Source organism: Leucoraja erinacea, chromosome 6 (genome assembly GCF_028641065.1).
Source record: "Leucoraja erinacea ecotype New England chromosome 6, Leri_hhj_1, whole genome shotgun sequence".
NCBI classification, from domain to species: domain Eukaryota; kingdom Metazoa; phylum Chordata; class Chondrichthyes; order Rajiformes; family Rajidae; genus Leucoraja; species Leucoraja erinaceus.
This window is the reverse complement of record NC_073382.1, coordinates 13,814,007-13,830,675: the sequence shown is the minus strand read 5'-3', so window position 1 is coordinate 13,830,675 and position 16,669 is coordinate 13,814,007. Positions and strand designations below refer to the sequence as shown.

Genomic DNA, 16,669 nt, shown 5'->3' with positions numbered 1-16,669 from the left:
TGGAGTTTAGAAGAATGAGGAGTGATTCCACCAAATTGTTTTTTCAGTATGATCACTCCTCATTTTTCTAAACTCCATATATCTACTGATAGGACACACCTCTCATCGCAGAAATACCAAAGTCACTTTTGAACCACCCCTTGCCCATAATGCCAGCATATCCAATGGCAATCAGTATTAGCAATGCAGCAAATGGAGGAAACCAATCAGTCATTCAATTAGATTATAACTGATCCCCAGATTAACTCCACCCTGGTCCCTAACCCTTAGTCCTCCGCCCAAACAAACTGCTGCATCTCAGGTGATGAATCCTGAATCTAAGCTGTTGGTTCAAAAATGAAGGATCTTTGAATCCTGGGCTCCCAGTGGCAAAAAGACAAATTTGTCTTTGTCTAATCAGTTCCTTTAATTGTTTTTAAATAATTATCACTTCAATCTTCAACTCAAGATTAAACTAAAGATTGGTGAATGCAATGTGTCTCTATAATTTGGCCCATTGATCTTAAGACGTTCCACTTCAAATGGATGGTGGCCATATGGAACTCGTTGAAAGAGATTTCAACACTGAGATTCTATTGGACTGTTGCCTTGGCTCATGTTCTGTAAAGTTGTCCTGGGAGTTGATTTTCCTTCTGCAGCTGTCTGTTATATGGGGATGTCTGGCCTGGATATGGTAGCAGTGTGGAATGAGCTTCCAGTGGAAGTGGTGGAGGCAGGTTCGTTGGTATCATTTAAAAATAAATTGGATAGGCATTTGGATGAGAAGGGAATGGAGGATTATGGTATGAGTGCAGGCGGGTGGGACTGAGGGAAAAAAAATTTGTTCGGCACGTACTTGTAGGGCCGGTATGGCCTGTTTCCGTGCTGTAATTGTTATATGGTTATATGCATATGGATGAGAGTTGTAGCGGTGTGGAATGAGCTTCCAGTGTGGTGGACAGGTTCGTTGGTATGAAAAATGCATAGGCAGGGGGGAGGGTTATGGTATGAGTGCAGGCAGGTGGGACTAAAAAAAGGTTGTTCGGCACGGACTTGTAGGGCTGAGATGGCCTGTTTCCGTGCTGTAATTGTTATATGGTTATAAGGTTCACCAGACTGATTCCTGGGATGTCAGGACTTTCATATGAAGAAAGACTGGATAGACTCGGCTTGTACTCGCTAGAATTTAGAAGATTGAGGGGGGATTTTATAGAAACTTACAAAATTCTTAAGGGGTTCGACAGGCTAGATGCAGGAAGATTGTTCCCGATGTTGGGGAAGTCCAGAACAAGTGGTCACAGTTTAAGGATAAAGGGGGAAATCTTTTAGGACCGAGATGAGAAAAACATTTTTCACACCGAGAGTGGTGAATCTCTGGAATTCTCTGCCACAGAAGGTAGTTGAGGCCAGTTCATTGGCTATATTTAAGAGGGAGTTAGATGTGGCCCTTGTGGCTAAATGTATCAGGGGGTATAGAGAGAAGGCAGGTACAGGATACTGTTGGATGATCAGCCATGATCATATTGAATGGCGAAGGGCCGAATGGCCTACTCCTGCACCTATTTTCCATGTTTCTATGTTTCTATCCTATGTTTGAGTCCTGTTCACTAACATTGCTATGAATTTTCCATTTTAGAAATTAATACTATAAAGCCTTTGAAATGTGTTCACATTCTGCAATGCCAAATACACTCTTTTGATATTTGCATGTTGTTCATTACCTCTAAAGTTCATTCTGGTGATAAATTAATTTCAAAGGCAGGTACAAACAATGAATAGCCACTGAACAATGGTAGAATTCCTCAATCGTCTGCATCTTTAATCTAGTATTGTTTCCAGATCTCAGTGGTCGTAAGTGTGATAGGTGTAGAATTAGGTCATTTGGCCCATCAAGTCTACTCCGCCATTCTATCAGCTGATCTATTGCTCCCTCCTAACCCCATTCTTGCCTCTCCTAGCCCTATAGCTCTCCACGATCTCTGCATCTCCAGTTCTGCCCCAATTGCATCCTCCACTGGTGGCTGTGCCTTCAGCTGCCAGGTCCCAAGTTCTGGGATGCCCCATTCTCCTCAAAATTTCTCCCCGCTCTCTCTCTCCCCCTTAAGAAGGTATCTTATAATCTCTCTCTCTGTTCTAAGTTCATAGTTGCTTAAATAAAACAGTAAATGCTGGGGACACTCAGCATGTCAGGCTGTTTCTGTGCGAAGAAAAACAGAGCTTAACCTTTCAGGACGAAAACTCTTAGTCAGAACTGGGAAGTTGCTGATACTGATATCTCCTCTTGCTGGAAAGCAGATGTTGTTCGGTAATGGTGCTGAACAGTGGCTTGAGGGGCTTGCAGCATTAAAGGGGCAATTTAAATGTAGACTGTGGATGAATCATCTGAGAATTTTAGTCTCATCTCCTTAACCAGTAAGAACTAAAAGATAAGTTGACAGTGAATCATCTGGACAAAAGTGACTGCAATAACGATTTATAACGTGTAATATTTGATGACGACCTCGGGCAGGTGTCTGCTTTTACAGAGATCAGTCGCTCTGCTGACAAGAGAGAGAACTGTAACTCGGGGAATGCACAATCGGCAGCAGGATCTCATGGCTACGAGTGAGGGATCTTGCATCAGTTGCAGTACGGATAAATTGCTGATCATGCCGTCCGAGGCCAAGTTGATGAGCAACTTAATATGCACATGAGCACTGATCAAGCAAGATAGAAACTTACAAAATTCTTAATGGGTTGGACAGGCTAGATGCAGGAAGATTGTTCCCGATGTTGGGGAAGTCCAGAACAAGGGGTCATAGTTTAAGGATAAGGGGGAAGTCTTTTAGGACCAAGATAAGAAAAACATTTTTTCACCCAGACAGTGGTGAATCTCTGGAATTCTCTGCCACGGAAGTTAGTTGAGGCTAGTTAATTGGCAATATTTAAGAGAGGGATGTGGCCCTTGTGGCTAAGGGATCAGGGGGTATGGAGAGAAGGCAGGTACGGGATACTGAGTTGGATGATCAGCCATGATCATATTGAATGGCGGTGCAGGCTCGAAGGGCCGAATGGCCTACTCCTGCACCTATTTTCTATGTTTCTATGTAAGGTCCACTCAGAAATCTGGTACTGGAATATCACCTTAAGTGGATGTAGAAACTAGGCATTGAGGCTGAGGGTGTGCCACACTGGAGGGGTGCCATGCTGGAGATGGGGCAGAGCTGAGGGAGTGCCGCACTGTAGGAGGGGTAGAACTGAGGGAGCGCAGCACTGTGGTAGGGGCAGTAATAAGGAAGCTCCACACTAAGGGAGGAGCGGTACAAAGAGATTGTCACACAATTGGATGGGCTGTTCTGAGGAAGTACTGCACTGCGGGGAGAGTTAGTCCTGCGGCAACTTACCTACCACAGATGTTAGTCTTATTGATCAATGTTACTGCACAGAATATGGGCATAGTCCATAGTTCCCAGGCTTCTCCTTGCAGCTTTTAGTAAATAGAGGCACAACATTAACTCCTCTCCAGTGTCCTGGCACCTTCTCCTTGTGTAATGATGGTTCATATATCTCAGCCAGGGTTCCTGCCCAAAACATTTAATCGCTCTGATCATTCTTGCCTGGTCAAATGTTCATAAATTATAGGAGCATAATTAGGCCATTCAGCCCATCATGTCTATTCTGCTATTCAGTCATTGTTGATCTATCTTTCCCTCTCATCCCAATTCTCCTGCCTTCTCCCCATAACCCCTGATACCCGTACTAATCAAGAATCTATCAATCTCCGCCTTAAAAATATCTATTGTCCTGGCCGCCACAGCATTCTGTGGCAATGAATTCCCTTTCACTTTTTCTATTATATTGCCATCATTTTCATAGCAAAAAGATTGAACTGGGCCCTAAAATGACTGTTCTATGAGGAGTATGTAGGAAGGAACTGCAGATGCTGGTTTAAATCAGCATGGTTTAAATCATGGGTGACGTTTCAGGTCGAGACCCTTTTTCAGTCCTGAGGAGCAAAGGGTCTCAACCCGAAACGTCACCCATTCCTTCTCTCCAGAGATGCTGCCTGTCCTGCTGAGTTACTCCAACTTTTTGTGTCTATCTTTTGTTCTATGAGGAGGTTGTTCATTCCATTGTCCGTGTCCTTGCCAGTGGACCTGCATGTGGTTTTGCATGCAGGTCAAATGATATGTGACTCATAGCTGCCTAATTACAGGCAATACTCAGTGAGGCTAAAATAGGTCTCAATAAAAGAATATCTCCAGTTTTGTGAAAAGCGAAGTGCTCTTGACAATCAATGGTTGCTACGGAGTATTTGTAGTTTGTTTCATGTGAGAAGTGATGACTAGTTGCCTGTGTAAAGGTTACAAATCTGTTAAAAAGCATATGGTGACATATTGACCGGAGCCTAGGTTAACATAACCCTGCCTGGGTGTTGCAGAAAGCTGTTGTGCTTTAGATCAGGAATACCAGCTAATTAATGTTCCTGGGATCATTGCTACAACTTGCATGCAGTTTACAGCTTCCCTTATTTTCTGTAGGACGTCAGAGGAATGGACAGCACAGTGATGCAGTTGGTAGAGCTGTAATCTCTCAGCGCCAGAGACCGGGCGGGAGTTGATCCTGACCTCGGGTGCTGTCTGTGTGGAGTTTGCACATTCTCCCTGCGGCCGTGTGTATTTCCTCCCACATTCAAAAGGCGTGTGGATTTATTAGCTCTGTAAAATTGCCCCTCGTCCGTAGGGAATGGATGAGAAAGTGGGATAACAGAGAACCAGTGTGAATGGGTGATTGATGGTTGGTGTGGACTCAGGTGGGCCAAATGGCCTGTTTTCATGCTGTATCTCTAAAGTAAACTAAATTGGCTCTCTATTCCAGGCAATGAGACTAGCATTGGGCAGGGAGTGCGGTGGTAACTGATCTATCTCTCCCTCTCAACCCCATTCTCCTGCCTTCTCCCCGTAACCCCTGACACCCATACTAATCAAGAATCCATCTATCTCTGCCTTAAATATATCCATTACCTTGGCCTTCACAGCCTTCTGTGGCAATGAATTCCACTGATTCACCACCCTCTGACTAAAGAAATGACTCCTCATCCTCTTCCTAAAGGTACGTCCTATTATTCTGAGGCTGCACCCCCTGGTCCTAGACTCTACCACTAGTGGAAACATCCTCTCCACACCCACTCTATCCAAGCCTTTAGTCTTAAACTCCTCTGTTCAATTCTACCAGCCACGTGCTAGGTGAGACAGACTGAGCAAACTCGAGAAACCGCAGGGTTTAAGAGCTCAGCCCATATTCTCTGCAGTAACATTGATCAAAAGTGGTTTCCGTTGGCGAATTAGTGAGCTCCAAGCTTCACTTGCAATGGCTGAGCAAAAATATCGTTCATTTCATCTTCTGTATATTTTAACGATGCCAGGGACTGAGAGACTCTTGCAAGGTCAACGCGTAGAGAGAGAGGCTCTTCATCACTGCCTCCTTGACTGATCGTAACAACTCAACCAGTTTCACATTAACAACTGCCACAGCAGTTCACCATGTACAGATATGAAGGCCGTTCACATCAAACACATCTGCAGATCAAACCTCTTTATCTCCCTGATTTGCCAGTGGTTTAAGTGGAGCTTACAGGATGTTTCCACCCGTGGGAGAGTCTAATACCAGGGACCATAGCCTCAGAATAAAAGGAATGTGGGGGAATGTCTTTAGTCAGAGAGTGGTGAATCTGCGGAATTCATTGCCAGTGAATGTTGTGGAGGCCAAGTCATGAATATTTATGAGGTGGAGATGATTAGATTCTTGATTGGTATGGATGTCAGAGGTTATAGGAAGAATGCATGAGAATGGGGTTGAGGGAAAGATAGATCAGCCATGATTGAATGGCAGAGTAGACTTGATGGGCCGTATATCCTAATTCTGCTCCTATAACTTATGAACACATCACAGAAACAGAGGTTACACAAAAAAGCTGGAGAAACTCAGCGGGTGCAGCAGCATCTATGGAGCGAAGGAAATAGGCAACGTTTCGGGCCGAAACCCTTCTTCAGACTGATCGGGGGCGGGGGTGGGCGGGGACAAGAAAGGAAAAAGGAGGAGGAGCCCGAAGGCTGGGGGATTGGAGGAGACAGCAGGGGGACTAAGGAAGGGGAGGAGACAGCAAGGACTAACAAAATTGGGAGAATTCGATGTTCCGATGTTCGGCCCGAAACGTTGCCTATTTCCTTCGCTCCATAGATGCTGCTGCACCCGCTGAGTTTCTCCAGCTTTTTTGTGTAACCTTCGATTCTCCAGCATCTGCAGTTCCTTCTTAAACACAGAAACAGAGGTCTTGGCTTTGTTGATCAATCCAGTGTATTGCACTCTGACCCCATGGTCAGAAGGTTGTGGGTTCAAGTCGACTTGAGCACTAAATCCAATGGTGTCACTCCCTGTGCTGAGGGAGTCATAGACTGATACAGTGTGGAAACAGGCCCTTCGGCCCAACTTGCCCACACTGGCCAACAATGTCTCAGCTGCACCAGTCACAATTGCCTGCGCTTGGTCCATATCCCTCCAAACCTGTCCTATCCAAAAATCCATAAATATCCATAAAAAGGAGTATGTTACCTGAGAGAGGTGTTGCCTTTTCAATGAGGTGTAAATCCAAGATGTCCCAGCTACTATTTCAAAGAAGTGTGTTTCTTCTCAGGCTGTGAACCATAGTTCCTTTACCATGTCGTCAACATGACGAAAAGTTGAAAAGTTGACATGTGGAGTAAGCTTTTTACACAGAGTGGTAGGTGCCAAGAACACACCGCTGGTATGGTGGTTTAGGCAGATATGATAGTGGCATTTTAGAGGTTTTTAGATAGGCACATGGTTATACAAGGAATGGGGGAGGGGGAGTGGATGGGGTGCAAAGTGTGGGGGGGGGCAAGGATTTGAGGCCCATGTGAACAATTGAAGTCACTCTGTCTTCTTTGCCAATAAGATTTAAGGATTGAAAGGGAAACAGAGGAATGCAGGAGATGGAAATTGGGTGAAAGACATATGAAAAAAGACATAAAGGGAAGGAAAGAATGACTGAGAAAGAAATAAAGCACCAAGAATGTCTAGTTCCATATTTTACGCGGTGTAAAATTGTCAGCAGCTGGAATGTGATTCACATATTTAACTGTTCTCTTTCTGGGTCATAAAGGTTAATTGGTGGTCATGAACAATCAGCATTTCATTAGGAGGTACCTTATGTCATTAAGCATCAGCGTACACCTTTTTTGCAGGAGTTTAATCGGCAATAAAGTATTAATGCTGCAATATCCTGAACTCACAGGGTGACGATAAATCTTGGCTCTGCCTTGACTCTGGGTATTAGCCAAAGTGTGTATCAGTGACGCTGACCACTGGGTTCAAGGCGACTAACCCTGCGACTGATCTCCCTCCAGGAAAATGCCAGTGTGGATTGTGCTCCTGCTTTCCCCCAGGGGATGACCGAGTGTATGGGAAACACTGCGAGTGTGATGATCGCCAGTGCGAGGACAGTGATGGGATCATCTGTGGCGGTGAGTTGGTTGATTCCTCCCCGTGATGTGTGAGGTCGTCGGGTGTCATTCCCAGAGCATGTCCAGTCTCACTCCAGCGAGCAGTAACCTGATTCCGTGCCAGTGTTTAATTGACCCCAACCATGTCCATTCCACCAGAATCCTCAACAAAGCTCATGTTCATAAGTTTTGGGTGCAATATTAGGCCATTCAGCCCATCAAATCTACTCCGCCATTCAATCATGACTGATCTATCTGTCCCTCTCAACCCCATTCTCCAGCCTTCTCCCTATAACCTCTGACACCCATACTAATCAAGAATCTGTCAATCTCCGCCAATCCCCTCATTTACTTCACCTCCTATGATAATGAATTCCACTTATTTAACACCCTCTGACTAAAGAAATTCCTCATCATCTTCCTAAAGGTAAGTCCTTTTATTCTGAGGCTATGGCCTCTGGTCCTAGACTTCTCCCAGTAGAAACATCCTCTCTACATCCACTCTATCCAGGCCTTTCACTATACGGTTAATTCTAGCGGGTACAGGCCCAGTGCCGTCAAATGCTCATCATGCGTTAACCCAACCATTCCTGGGATTATTCTCGTAAACCTCCTCTGGACAATCTCCAACACCAGCACTTCCTCAAAGATGGGTCCCAAAACTGGCTCACAATTCCAGTGCCTTATAAAGCCTCAACATTACATCCCAACGGCAGGAATAATGGTGGGTTTTTTTGAGATCTGTCTGAGCAGCTGCTTCCTTATAGCTGTTTTCCCACAACTGGTTGAGAGTTCCATCACCACATGAAGAACTTCCAACACAAGAACATGGGAAATTGGAGCAGGACAAGCCCATTCAGCCCTTCCAACCAGTTCCGTCATTCATCAAGATAATAGCTATTCTTCCACTTTCCTGCCTTTTCCCCCATATTCCTTTAATATCCAGAAATAAGTGAATGAACTCAGTGAGTGAACCTACACAGCACTCCTGGGTAGTGAATTCTGAAGATTCTGGATAAGGAAATCCACCTCGGATATGTAAACATATTACCCTGTAAGGCACACTGTTAACAACAAAAATACTTCATGTGAAAAGCCGAACGGGTTGGGAAGTTAATTGGCCATTATAAATTGTCCAAAAATCGTGTATAGGTGGGTGGGAGAATCAGGAGTGGGGGAGTTGATAAGAACGTGGGGAGAACCAAGGAGGATTAGTGTAGACTTAGAGATTGATGGGCAAATGGCCCTGCTCTATTCTCTGTGGAGGTAGGCTCTGTGAATTCAGGATGCCCCCTATGCAGAAGTTTGCGACCCGTGGTCATGTTGTGATATAGGAAGCGCACCAGCCAATTTGTAGACAGCGAGCTCTCACATACAGCTTTGTGGTAATGGCCAGGTTATAGTGATGCTGGTGAAGGCGAGTATCAATAGATGGCATTTCCAGTGTTGTGGCTCTCTCTCGGCAGCTTTGCCTGAATATGAAGATGTGGTTCAAGTCTCACTCCAGACTGAAGCTCAGTGCAGGACCAAGGAAGTGCCGCACAGTCGGAGATGCCGGATTTTGACTGTGATGTTAATCTAAGGCTCACTCTGACCTGACAGATGGATATGATGCTACTTGACAGAATAATTCTGAATTCCCAGCTATTATCCGTCTCTCATTATCCAGTCATTTTCACCTTGCTCTTTGTGGGATCTTATTTAACCATTCGGTGGCACCACATCCTTGATTGGCTGTGAAGAGTTGTGGATGAGCTGAAGCTGCAGTTCAAAGAGATACAGATGCCGTGAGATGCTGGAGGTTTCAACGGGAAGAAAGAGTTCAGGCGAGGCCTGGAGATGTTTCTTCACCTCCTGCCAGTGAGTTCTTCACTTCCTGCCAGTACATGGGGAAAAATAAAGCTCTTCCGATTACATATGCAGCAACTCCACCAGCGTAACGTTCAAGGTTCAAGTTTATTTGTCACATGCGCCAATTAAGGTGCAGTGAAATGAGTTACCATGCAGTCATACAATCAAAAAGAGCACAATACACAATCTAAAAGAGCACAACTCCACCAGCCTAAAACCATGGGCATGACGTTGAGACTAGACCAAAGTGGGTCCAAGTGGCAAAAGCAATCAACAAGTAGTTGATGGGTATTATAGAGAATACACTGTGGATTATTACAGGCAGATAATGAGAGAGTGAGAACCTGATAGGATTGCTCCCCTGAGAGTCAGCATGGGCCTGATGGACTGAATGGCCTCCTTCTGTGTTTTGTTTTGATTGATTGATTGAAAGACACGAGATGGAGGCAGGTCCTTTGGCCCACCACTGCCCATCGATCACCCATTCACACCAGTTGTATATTATCACACTTTCGCCAACTGCTTGGGGCAATTAACACAGGCCGATTAACTTACAAACCCACACGTCTTTTAGGCGTGGAAGCACTCGGAGGAAACCCACATGGTTACTGGATGAATGTGTGGACTCCACACGCACAGAATCGAGGTCAGGATCATACCTGGATCTCTGGATCTGTGAGATTGCAGCTCTACCAGCTGTGCCTTTGTGCCGCTCTAAGATAAGAAACTCTCATAGAGTCATAGAGCACTAAAACAGCCCTTTGGCCCAGGGTGACCATGCCAACCTGGTTTTACAAACCAGTTAGTCCCATTTGCCTGTGTTTAGCCAATTCACTGGATGTTTTCCAGAGAGGCCAATTCACTGGATATTTTCAAGAGAGAGTTAGATATAACTATTAGGGCTAATGCAATCAAGGGATATGGGGAGAAAGCAGGAACAGGGTACTGATTTTGGATGCTCATCTATGATCATATTGATTGGCGGTGCTGGCTGGAAGGGCCAAATGGCCTACTCCTGAACCTATTTTCTATGTTTCTAAATCTTTCCTATTCATGTACCTGATTATGATTTGAATGGTAATTTATAAAATAATTTATGAATGCATTGTTTGGATGAAAATATCAACAAAAGCAGATGGTATTTATTTAGCACTGTTAATGTAACAAAACATGCCAAGGTGAGTCACAGAAATGCAATCAAACAATAGTTAACACACAAGGGAATACCAGCGTAGGTGACCAAATGCTCTATCAAAGATTTTGGACTATCATAAAGGTGCGGGAGGCCAAGAGGCTTTGGAGGAAATGCCAAAGCTCGAGGCTCAGGTTGTTGAAGGCGCAGCTGCCAGTGGTGGGAATATGGGATGCTAACAGGCCTGAATGGAAGCTGTTGGAGAAGGTTACAAAGAAGGGAAGAGGAGGAAAAGTGTTGAAAACAAGGGTGAGAAACTAGGCATAGCTATTCAGAGAGCTGAGATAGTTCAGCAAGCACAACGTTAATGCCTGCCTCAGGTCAGGGGGAAGGGTTGGAGAATTAGAGATGAACTCAGTTAGGGGAAATGCATGGTGAGAACTTACTTGGGGGGGGGGGGAGAGAACAAGCCTGCTCCATTCTCCATGTACCAAAACAACAATTTCATCAAGGCAAATGGAGCCAGTCAGCTGTGTTGATGAACTCTATAAGACATAGATGATGAGGGAGAGAATGACCTTGAGGGGGCTTTCTCAGACTTGATCTTGACTGGGTGACTGAGCATTTAGGCAGCAAAGCTCTCTGGGGTTGCCACATTTGAGGAAGTATTCGACTGAGAAAGAAACCAAAATGATCAATTTCAAGTGAGATTGGTGAAAACATTGCAGGTTAGATGACCTATCCGCTCAACAACCGCCTGCAAAGAAGGAATTCCTTTAAACGATAATAAACCATTGTCTGATTGGTTGTAAGGTAAAGCAGCGTGGCCTATGATTCTGAATACAGTGTCACTTTGACTGACTGCTGGCCTTTACATGCAACCTTTGCACAAATACAGCAAAAAGATCATTGGATCGCTTTAATTGCTCAATAGATTCAATTAAAGGTTCCTGTGCCTCTCTCTACTGTGCCATACGTACTAACTTGTTACAAGCAATGTTCTGCCCAGTCGCTGTGTACACTGTACAGTATTAGATCATTAGGGCAGATAATTAGATATTCAAATGCTCTGTAATCAGGAACAGGATCCAGAAATGCCGAGGCGACGGAACTCATTGAATCTTTTATTGTCCTTGATTAAACAATATGGAAGGTCCCAGATGGGTACAACCGTCGCTGTAAGTCAATAAAGAAACCAATTTAGGAGACTGGAAATTTCTCAAATATTACTGTGTGATATGTCAAATGGGTTCCTGTTGTCATGGAGCTAGTGTGCTCAGTTGCAACTAAACATAGCTGTGAGGAAGATCCCTGTGGTGAAACTTATAGAATCTTATAGAAACTTATATGAATCTTATAGAAACTTATATGAATCTGATAGAAACTTACAAAATTCTTAAGGGGTTGGACAGGCTAGATGCAGGAAGATTATTCTTGTTGGGGAAGTCCAGAACTAGGGGTCACAGTTTAAGGATAAGAGGGAAGTCTTTTAGGACCGAGATGAGAAAATCATTTTTTACACAGAGAGTGGTGAATCTGTGGAATTCTCTGCCACAGAAGGTAGTTGAGGCCAGTTAATTGGCTCAATTTAAGAGGGTTAGATGTGGCCCTTGTGGCTAAAGGGATCAGGGGGTATGGAGAGAAGGCAGGGATGGGATACTGAGTTGGATGATCAGCCATGATCATATTGAATGGCGGTGCAGGCTCGAAGGGCCGTTTGGCCTACTCCTGCACCAATTTTCTATGTTTCTACGTTTCTATGTGACGTCTGTCTCTGGACCACTATCGGCCACAATCTCCACACAGATGGGTCCAATGGGAGCCAATGTTCCCACACATATCAAGTGTTTGTAACAGACAGTAAATTTCTCCCCCCCCCCCCGGTCTCTGACATCTGCTGATCCTGGCCATATCTTCCCACAGGGAATGGCATCTGCTCGTGTGGGAGGTGTATCTGCGATGATGAATGGTTTGGGAAACACTGTGAAATTCCCAGAGACTGCAGTATGTCGGAGCAGCAGAGCAAGGACCTGTGCGAGTCTCCCGGTGGATTAATCTGTTCTGGAAAAGGTGAGTCAAGAATTATTGACCTTTTCTGGGTTTGTATTGTCGATTCGCACATCGCAGGAGGTGTAGAGGCTATTTGACCCATTGTGCTGGATGTTAGAAGGAACTGCAGTTTCAATGGGCAGTAGATTAGTGGGGGGCCTCTGTCACTGGAAAATTAACCCTAAGACGTGTTTCAAATGTAATGATGACTATGAAAATACCAGACTGTTATAAATCCTATGTGTAGGAAGGAACTTCAGATGCTGGTTTAAAATGAAGATAGACACACAAAGCTGGAGGAACTCAGCGGGACAGGCAACATCTCTGGAGAAAAGGAATAGAGGATGTTTCAGGTCATTTTGGGACTGAAGAAGGGTCTCGACCCAAAATGTCACCTATTCCTTTTCACCAGAGATGCAGTCTGACCCGCTGTTTTACTCCAGCTTTTTGTGCCTATCAGATCTGAGAGTTAGCTTTTTCACATAAAGGGTGATGACAATCTGGAACGAGCGGCCAGAGGAGTTGGTGGAGACGGGGGAAGCGCTTCGAGAGGCTGGTCATGGTGCACATTTACTCCAGCCTCCAGACAGCCTTGATCCATTCAGTCTGCAGGTTCACGGGACACACCATCTCCCTAACCCTCCAAGCATCGCTGGAACATCTAGATCACAAGGACACCTATGCCAGACTTCTGTTTATCAACTCGATCTCCACTTAGAACCCTTCTAATCCCAGCCAACCACATTTTCTCAACGTGGACATTGGAGTCAGCGGCCTCCTCTGCCAATCGATCCTCAACTTCCTAACCATAGACAATCAGTGACGATAGGTGACAAAACATCCTCCACGCTAATACTCAACACTGGTGTACCACAAGGATGCATTCTCAGCCCATAACTATAATCCCTACACACTCTAGACTGTGCGGCCATATTCTGCTCTAAATCCATTTACATGTTTGCTGGTGACAATAGACATTAGACAATAGGTGCAGGAGTAGGCCATTCGGCCCTTCTGGCCAGCACCGCCATTCAATATGATCACGGCTAATCATCCACAATCAGTACCCCCCGTTCCTGCTTTCTCGCCATATCCCCTGACTCCGCTATCTTTAAGAGCTCTAACTAAAGATAAAGTATGTTGACTCCACAGTCAAAAAGGCACTAAAGATGATGTACTTCCTGCGGCAGCTGAGGAAGCACAATCTGCCACAGGCAATGACGGTCCAATTCTACACGGCCATCGGAGAGTCTGTCCTCACCTTCTCCATGATGGTCTGGTTTGGCTCAGTCACCAAGCACGACATCCGGAGGCTGCAGCAAATCGTCTGATCAGCTGAGAAGGTTATTGGCTGCAACCTTCCCTCCATTTAATCCTCCGACATTTTCGCAACCTCCAACGGGATCCCACCAATTGCCACATCTTCCCATCTCCACCCCTTTCGGCTTTCTGCAGAGACCGTTCCCTCCGTAACTCCCTGGTCAACTCGTCCCTTCCCACCCAAACCACCCCCTCCCCTGGTACTTTCTCTTGCAATTGCAGGAAATGCTACACTTGTCGCTTTACCTCTCCCCCCTCGACTCCATCGAAGGACCCAAGCAGTCTTTCCAGGTGAGGCAGAGGCTCACCTGCACCTCCTCCAACCTCAACCTCATCAGCTGTTCCAGGTGTCAACTGCTCTACATCGGTGAGACCAAGCGCAGGCTTGGCGATCGCTTCGCCCAACACCTCCGTTCAGTTTGTAATAAACAACCTGATCTCCCGGTGCTCAGTACATCAACTCCCCCTCCCATTCTGAATCCGACCTTTCTGTCCCGGGCCTCCTCCTTGGCTAGAGTGAGTCCCACCGCAAAGTGGAGGAGCAACCCTCATATTTCGCTTGGGTAGTTTACATCCCAGCGGTATGAACATTGACTTCTCCAATTTCAGGTAGTCCTTGCTTTCTCCCCCTCCCCTTCCCAGATCTCCCACAGCCTACTTTCTCCACCTCTTCCTTTCCTTTCACCCCCCCCCACTCCCCCCCCCCCCCCCCCCCCCCCATCAGTGTGATGAAGGGTCTCGACCTGAAAAGTCGCCTATTCCTTCGCTCCATAGATGCTACCTCACCCGCTGAGTTTCTCCAGCATTTTTATCTACCTTCCTTCCACTGACGAACTGTACACTTTAAGGGCCAGGAAGCAAGTGGGAAAGATCATCTCTGACCCCTCTCACCCTGGCCACACACTCTTTGAATCACTTCCCTCTGGAAGGCGACTCCGGACTGTCAAAGCTGCCACAGCCAGACATAAAAACAGCTTTTTTTCCACGAGTAGTAGCTCTCTTCAACAACCAAAAATCTGTAGCCTCCATTTGCTCTGGAATTTTATTTAATTCCATTGTTTAATCAATAATGTTTTATTATTAATGTTTAATGGTTTATGTGTCTTTCCTAACTGTCACTGTATGTCATGTTCACACTTGCGGGCGGAGCACCAAGGCATATTCCTTGTATGTGAATACTTGGCTAATAAACTTAAACTTAAACTTAAACGTAACTCTCTCTGGAAAGTTTCCAGATAATTGGCCTCCACTTCTGAGGCAGAGAATTCCACAGATTCACAACCCTCTGTGTGAAAAAGTTTTTCCTCATCGTTCTATATGGCTTACCCCTTATTCTTAAACTATGGCCCCTGGTTCTGGACTCCCCCAACATCGAGAACATGTTTCCTGCCTCTCGCCTGTCCAAACCCTTAATAATTAAGGTGACATCACCATAGTGGGACATATTTCAAACAATGTACCAGAAGGAGATAGAGAGCTTAGTAACATGATGTGAAGACAACAACATTCTCCGTCAATGTCAGCAAGATGAAGGAGCTAGTTATTGACTTCAGGAAGTGAGGTGCTCCACATGCCACAATCAGCATCAATGGTACCAAAGTAGAAAATGTCGAGAGCTTCAAGTTCCTATGTGTAAATACAGCTAACATTTTTTTCTGGACTAATCATTTTGAAGCTACGGCCAATACCTCCACTTCCTCAGTAGACGACAAAAGTTTGGCATGTCTCCAATGACTAGACTAACATATAGACCAACAGAAGCACCTTGCAAAAATTCCTATTGGGATACATCACAGCTTGGCCTGGCAACAGCTCTGCCCAAAACCGCAGGAATTTGCAGAAAGTTGTGGATGTAGCCCAATCCATCACACAGACCAGCCTCCCCACCATCGACTCCATCTACACTTCATGCTGCCTCAGGAAAGCAGCCAACATAACCATTTTCACCCTGGTCATTCTCTTCTTTCCTGTCGGACATAAGGTACAAATGCTTGAATTCATGTATCACCAAATTCAGGAACAGTTTCTATCCTGTGGTTATCAGACTAGTGAACAGTCCCCCCATAAGCTAGGGTGAAGTCCCAATCTTCCAACCTACCTTATTCTGGACCTGGGACTTTTTCTCTGTAACTGTAACACTATAATGCCGCAATGCTATATTCTGCACTCTGCACACAACAAAAGCTTTTCATTGCACCCCGGTACATGTGACAATAAACAAAACTAAACAAAACTGGTATCTTTCTCTTTGCATTATGTACTTGTACATGACTTGATTGTACTTGTGTACAGTATGATTTGAATGGATAGCATGCAAAGAAAGTTTGTCACCATATCTTGGTATATGTGACAATAATAATAATCCAATACCAATACAATTACAATAATTATAAGGTATTTGGACAGGTATCTGCATAAGAAAGATGTAGAGGAGTCTGGACCTAATGCAGGCAAAGCTGTTTAGTGTAGATAGGAACACAGTCAGATGGACTAGATGGTCAGCGAGGGACCGTTTCCGTGTTACATGATTCAATTATTCTAACTTACTGTGTAAAACAGTCCTCTCCTCTTCCCGCGGTTTTTCTTAGAGATACAACGCGGAAACAGGTCCTTCAGCCCACCGAGTCCACGCCGATCAGCGCTCACCCCGTACACTAGCATTATCTTACACACTAGGGTCAATTTATAGTCTTTACCCAGTCTCAGCCTACAGACCTGTACGTCTTGGAGTGTGGGATGAAACCGGAGCACCTGGGGGATCATCCACATGGTCACAGGGAGTATGCACATACTCCGTACAGACCACACCTGAAGTCAGGATCGAACCCGGATCTCC

At 45.2% G+C, this 16,669-nt stretch overlaps 1 protein-coding gene across 2 annotated transcripts in view; it reads left to right on the top strand.

The window, feature by feature from the left end:
* The window catches only part of itgbl1 (integrin, beta-like 1), a 154,139-nt gene that overhangs the window by 113,706 nt on the left and 23,764 nt on the right, over positions 1 to 16,669 (top strand). For both annotated transcript variants that reach the window (XM_055636650.1, XM_055636649.1), the window contains exons 8-9: positions 7,386 to 7,502; positions 12,388 to 12,534. In XM_055636650.1, the coding sequence (XP_055492625.1) occupies positions 7,386 to 7,502; positions 12,388 to 12,534 (264 nt within the window). The remainder of the gene's footprint in view (positions 1 to 7,385; positions 7,503 to 12,387; positions 12,535 to 16,669) is intronic.